At 51.7% G+C, this 6,000-nt stretch overlaps 1 protein-coding gene across 2 annotated transcripts in view; it reads right to left on the minus strand.

Moving 5' to 3' along the window:
* The window catches only part of ZNF598 (zinc finger protein 598, E3 ubiquitin ligase), a 30,570-nt gene extending 27,829 nt beyond the window's left edge, over positions 1–2,741 (minus strand). Inside the window, exon 1 of one of the 2 annotated variants that reach the window (XM_075899839.2) lies at positions 2,407–2,741. In XM_075899839.2, coding sequence (XP_075755954.2) covers positions 2,407–2,589 — 183 coding nt within the window. In that variant the 5' untranslated portion in view covers positions 2,590–2,741. The remainder of the gene's footprint in view (positions 1–2,406) is intronic. The other variant, XM_075899840.2, reaches the window with a different exon arrangement.
* Positions 2,742–6,000: the final 3,259 nt, after the last annotated feature.

Below are 6,000 nucleotides of genomic sequence, written 5' to 3' on the forward strand. Positions count from 1 at the left end.
TTAGGCAGAGGTATGAAAGCAGTTCTACCAGCCCCCCCACCACCAGGAGACAGGCCCCTTCAGAGGCACAGCACAGTCTGCGGTACCAGGACAAGCAGATAGCTTGGCTTAACACACCCACTGATTACGAGGTCACCTTCCAGCAGGAGTCTCACATTCAGTTTATCTTAGGGGCCACAGTACCAGTCCTCAAATCCTCCTAGCGGCCCAGAAGGCACCCCCCTCTGGCAGGGCTTGGAGTGGGGAGTCTCGGTGCATTCCCCTCCTCTCCCCCCCAAGTCTCTGCCTGCTGCCCCCAGGAGATATAAAAAACCTTGGGGACCCCCCCATGGGCAGCACAGCTACGCTAGAGCAGCTTCTAACTGCTAGCTCCATGGCTCTGCTGGCAGGCTTGGAGGAGGTGTGTGCAGAATGATGAAGTGGGGTGACCAACCTGGCCTGGGAGAAAGCAGCGGAGCTGAGCAGAGACGTCTGCATTGCTCCGCGTCCCACGGTTCCCACCAGCCTGCTCACTGTAGGGGCGGCTGACCCCTGCTGCCACCCTCAGGAGAGGGGGGACTCACGGGAAGGAATGCTATGGGGGGAGAGGGCAGAGCAGGGTCGGGAAGAGATGGGTTGGGCATGGAGCAGGGACTGGGATTAGGAATAGGGTATGGACACCCTCCCCCAGGGCCACAGGGACTCACTTGCTGGCAGTGGCACAAAGGCCATGAGTTTGAGATGCCTGCCGTACCTCCAGGTGACTCAATGCCTGATATTTGGTGAGCTGGTACTTTGCACGCCACTGGACTAGACTACGTGATGATATGTGACTGACTCCACGAACCCCAAACATCATTAAACCAAAGCAGCTATTTAATTACAGCTGTTTGAGCTTCTGCCTGCAGTTAGGCAGGGTGGGAGAGAGACACACCAGCCAGATGTGGCGAAACCTACTTGCCAGCCCCACACTGCGCATGCGCAAGACCCGCATTGCACATGCACGCGCCGCCGGTGAACGGGGCAACTGGCTGAAATCTACTCGCCATGTGCAAGTAGATTCAGTGATTTGTCGAGCCCTTTAGACAGGTAGCAGTTCAGCAGAAAAGACCTGAGGATTACAGTGGATGAGAAGCTGGATCTGAATCAACAGAGCACCAAGAAGACGAATGGCATATTGGGTGCATTAGGAGGAGCATTGCCAGATCTAGCAAAGTGATTATTCCCTTTATTTGGCACTGGTGAGGCCACATCTGGATGACTGTGTCCAATTCTGGGCCCCCCACTACAGAAAGGATGTGGACGCATTGGAAAGGGTCCAGCGGAGGGCGACCAAAATGATTCGGGGGCTGGAGCACATGACCTACGAGGAGAGGCTGAGGGATTTGGGTTTGTTAAGTCGGCAGAAGAGAAGAGTGAGGGGGGATTTGAGACAAAAAACAGGACTGTGTAGCACTTTAAAGACTAACAAGATGGTTTAATAGGTGATGAGCTTTCCTGGGCCAGACCCACCTCCTCAGATCAAATAGTGGAAGAAAATTGTCACAACCATATATACCAAAGGATACAATTAAAAAAAAATGAACACATATGAAAAGGACAAATCAAATTTCAGAACAGAAGGGGGATGGGGGGGGGAAGGTAAATGTCTGTGAGCTAATGATATTAGAGGTGATAACTGGGGAAGCTATCTTTGTAATGGGTCAGATAATTAGAGTCTTTATTCAAACTTAAGTGTAAAGTGTCAAATTTAAGCCTGAAGTTGAGAGCAGCCTTCAGCTCCCTGCTGGGGGTTCCAGAGAGGCTGGCGAGAGGCTGGTCTCAGTGGGGGCAGAACGAGGAGCAATGGGCTCAGGTTGCAGGGGGGGAGGTCTAGGTTGGAGATGAGGAAAATCCATTCTCCGAGGCGGGTGGGGAAGCGCTGGGCTGGGTCCCGAGGGAGGGGGTGGAATCGCCATCCCCAGGGGTGTGAGGTCTGTGCTGGGCAGAGCCCTGGCGGGGCTGGTGGAGTCGGGCGGGTCCTGCCTCGGGCAGGGGGCTGGACTTGATGGCTCCTGAGGGCTCTGCCGGCCCTGGGGGTCTAGGGCTGGAAACCCCCCCGCCCCCCCCGAGCCTGGGCACCGCGTCAAGCCCCCCCCGGCCCCCCCCGAGCCTGGGCACCGCGTCAAGCCCCCCCCGGCCCCCCCCGAGCCTGGGCACCGCGTCAAGCCCCCCCCCCCCCCCCCGAGCCTGGGCACCGCGTCAAGCCCCCCCCGCCCCCGCGTCCCCCCCCCCCCCCCCCCGAGCCAGGGCCCCGCCCCCCCCCGCCCCCCCCCGAGCCCCCCGCCGCCCCCCCCCCCGAGCCTGGGCACCGCGTCAAGCCCCCCCCTTCTCATCCAGGCCAGGTCTCCCGCTCACCTGCCCCACTTCCGCCCCCCCCCCGCTCACCTGCGCCAGCTCCTCCCGGCACACCGCGCAGTACCGCACCCCGCACAGCGCCCGCATCCGCACCGAGCAGCGGTAGCAGATCGGGTGCTCGCAGCGGCCCAGCGCCAGCACCTCCAGCTCCCCGCAGCACAGCACGCAGAGCCGCTCCGCCGGGCCGGCCGCCGGCGACGGGGAGGCGGCCATGGCGCCCGGGACACGCCGCGGCCTAGGCGGGCTCAGCCTAGCAACCGGCCCGGAGCATAGAGACCCGGCCGGCCTAGAGCGCCGCCCCAGCCGGGCGCTCCGCCGACCATAGAGACGCGGGATTGCGGCCCAGAGCGCCGCCTGCCACCCTTCCCATCGCGCCGCGCTCAGCGCCGGCCTCGCCCAACCATAGAGTCCCCGCGCTAACCCCGAAGGGGACAGGGCTAGAGCGTCGCCTCTCCTTGATCTCGCGGCACAATGCTCCTCCGGCGTCCCGACCATCGAGACGCAGCCTAGAGCGCCTCCCTCCATTCCAACGCCTCTCTACCCATCACTCGCTGTCTTGCTCCTAACCATAGAGAACGACCATAGAGTGTCCCCGCTGTCAGGGCCCCTCTATCCCTGGCTGACTGAACTGACTCCATTCAACTGGAGTCCTCCCCACTGGGAAGTTTCTCTCCAATCTTTGGGGGCCTCAGGGCCAGAATCTAATATGTACCAAGAAGAGGTGCAAAATCTCCCTCACTGCGATGGCCACCTGGGGATGGGACCCCCGGTTTTGGTGACCCCGCCTCAGGGCCTGGGAGTGGCCAAGTGGCACCAGGAGAGCTTCTCGTGCCTTGCCTGTGAGCCCTGTCGCAGCAACAGTCACGGGCAGGGCCTTGTGCGCTGTGGGGCTGGCACCTAAAAACTGACCTCAACCCTTAGCATTTGGGAGCCTGGGCACTCGCTTTGCCCCCTGCCTACAATGAGCAAGTAAAATATCTCCAGATGAATCCGCCCCGCGCCCCGCCCAGCCTTGAGGATTCTCACTGCCTTTGGGAAGAAAAGAAAATGCTGACATTGAATACATGTAATCAGAAAAATGACCAGTCTTCTGTGTGAAGTGAATCAGGCCATACTTCCAAAGGGGAGTATTCAGCCTGTGGCCTTCCTGGACTCTCTGTCCTTGCCCACTTATTCTAGCCCATGCAGTTTTCACAGTTTAGCATCCACCCCAATTCCCAACACTACCAAAAATCCAGAGATGTTCCAAGGCAGCCTTGGGGAGCCGAGGAAATACCTGAAACCCTGTATTTCAAGAGTCTAGTGGTGATAGATACAACATATAGTCTATGACACAATGATCTTTTTCACAACCTGTGATGGCGGTTTTGAAAGCATCCGCGCCAAATTACAGCCTGATGACCAGTTAACATACTGTGATAATGTTTTGAAACAAGTTTTGATTGTATTGTGATGTGAAAGAGCAGCACAAGTTGACAGACATGTTTAGCCCACAATGGACAAAGAGATCAGCAATCCTACCTCTCAATCTGACACAATACTGTATATTATCCTGGCTAGCATGTATAATCTACTATAGTGGCTTTGAACCTGGAGATATGCAGAAGTCTTCTAGGGGTACATCTGCTAATCTGGATATTTGCCTAGTTTTACAACAGATTACATTAAAAGCACTAGCAAAATCAGGAGTAAAATTTCATACAATTACTGCTTATACTGATCCATATACTACACAATGAAATGTAAGTGCAATATTTATTTTCCAGTTGATTTATTTTATAATTACATGGTAAAAATGAGAACGTCAGCAATTTTTCAGTAATGGTATGCTGTGGCACTATTGCATTTTTAAGTCTCATTTTATAAGCAAGTGGTTTTAAAGTGAGGCAAAATTGGAGCACACAAAGCAAATCAGACTCCTGAAGGGGTCAGTCTGGAAACTACAGGATGCCCATACTTTGAATTTTAAAAAGTGTTAAAAACATTTTATATAAAAAAAGTAGAAACATGTTGTTTACAATAGCACCAATGTTACAGATCCTAAGAACTATGTAGTGTGATGCGCCATTAAAAGATTGTTTAGGTACATACTCCAAAGAGTGAGACAGAAGCAGAACATTTGATGAAGGTCGGGTTTTGTTTTAATAGTGGTAGATAGTTTGTTTTAATTAATTGTTTTCCTGGGTCTGGCCCACGAAAGCTCATCACCTATTAAACCATCTTGTTAGTCTTTAAAGTGCTACATAGTCCTGTGTTTTGTTTTAAGGTTGTAGTAGGTAAGCTGGTGTGTGAGCCATAATTAACTATCAATGTGTTTCTTTAGTAGGGAAATGTGTGCTTGTGTTCCTCCCCCAGGGGGCTGAGCATATGTTTTAAAGGTCTATGGGCCTCAGTGAAATGAGAACTGTCCCAGCTCGGATGAAGAGGGTTCTCTAGTGATACAGACAGTGGATTTAACATTGAGCTGCAATGTTAATCTGAAAGCTCTTTGGAGTTTGTATAAAGTGAGAGTTAATGGCGCTTTTTTCCAATCTTTCAGGATCATCCCTTTTTTCTCCTAAATCTCCTTCAAACGACCCATCTTGGTCTGATTTATCCTTCCATTTGTTGAAGACTAGAGCAGATTTCTTTAGACCCCATCATTCTGTCCCTGCATCTTTCTAAGTATCAAAAAAGCAAAGGTCTGTGCTACACTCTCACATTGCCATCTTCAGATGAGCCATCTGACCAAACTCTTACATCAGACTCACTCCGGCTAAATGATATTACCAAAGATCTACTTCTCCACTCCACTTGACATCCAGTGCCTAAGTCCCATTAATGCAAGGATTGCCATCTCTCATGGAATTGGCGAGATGGTCCCAATTTTCCTGGGGTCACTCTTGCACCTGCAATCACAAGACAATTCAGATGTTTCCAGGCCCTGTGATGCCATGAAGCAGGTAGATGTTGCTTGCTGCGGTTGTGCACAATAATGTATTGTCACATGAAAATATGACATCAAAGTGTAAAGATATGAATATTGTTACATTGAGATGGGATGTCCTTGCATGACTATTTGGGCAAACACAGAAAATATATTGTGCCCTGCTGGGTTTGGTTTATGTACTGGCAAGAACACAAGGAAAACAGAGCCTTTCCTTGGAAGCATATTTTGCACAGAGGCAAAAGAAGCAAGGGGAGCAAAAATGTATTAAATGAATGTATTCAATATTTTCAGAAATTCAAAGCTAAGTAGGCCTCAGTAGGCATCATTCTTCTTGCTGGAAACAGCAGCCTGGTTAGAATTGCAACCCTCCTGCTCCAAAAACACAGGACCCAGCCACTTAAGCTAAAGAAGAATTCACCTGTTGTCCCTCTTTAGTTCGACAATGAAAACATTGACTAACATCTGGGGGCAGGGAGGGGAGTATAAATTAGTTAAGTCTTTTCACCATCAGAAAAAAAACGAAGTATTTCAGTGACTTGGGACATTAGGCATATGTGGCAACCTTTACCTTCTCTTTGAAGATGCTTAAAGAGACCCATTTATACTACTTCAGAATTAGGAGTAGATACTTTATGCCTTTTTGGTAATCAGCACTAAAGTGTGCCGGGGTTGGGGGAGATAATGAGGAATGGCTG

This window comes from Pelodiscus sinensis, chromosome 15, assembly GCF_052426305.1.
Source record: "Pelodiscus sinensis isolate ZL-2025 chromosome 15, ASM5242630v1, whole genome shotgun sequence".
NCBI lineage: Eukaryota > Metazoa > Chordata > Testudines > Trionychidae > Pelodiscus > Pelodiscus sinensis.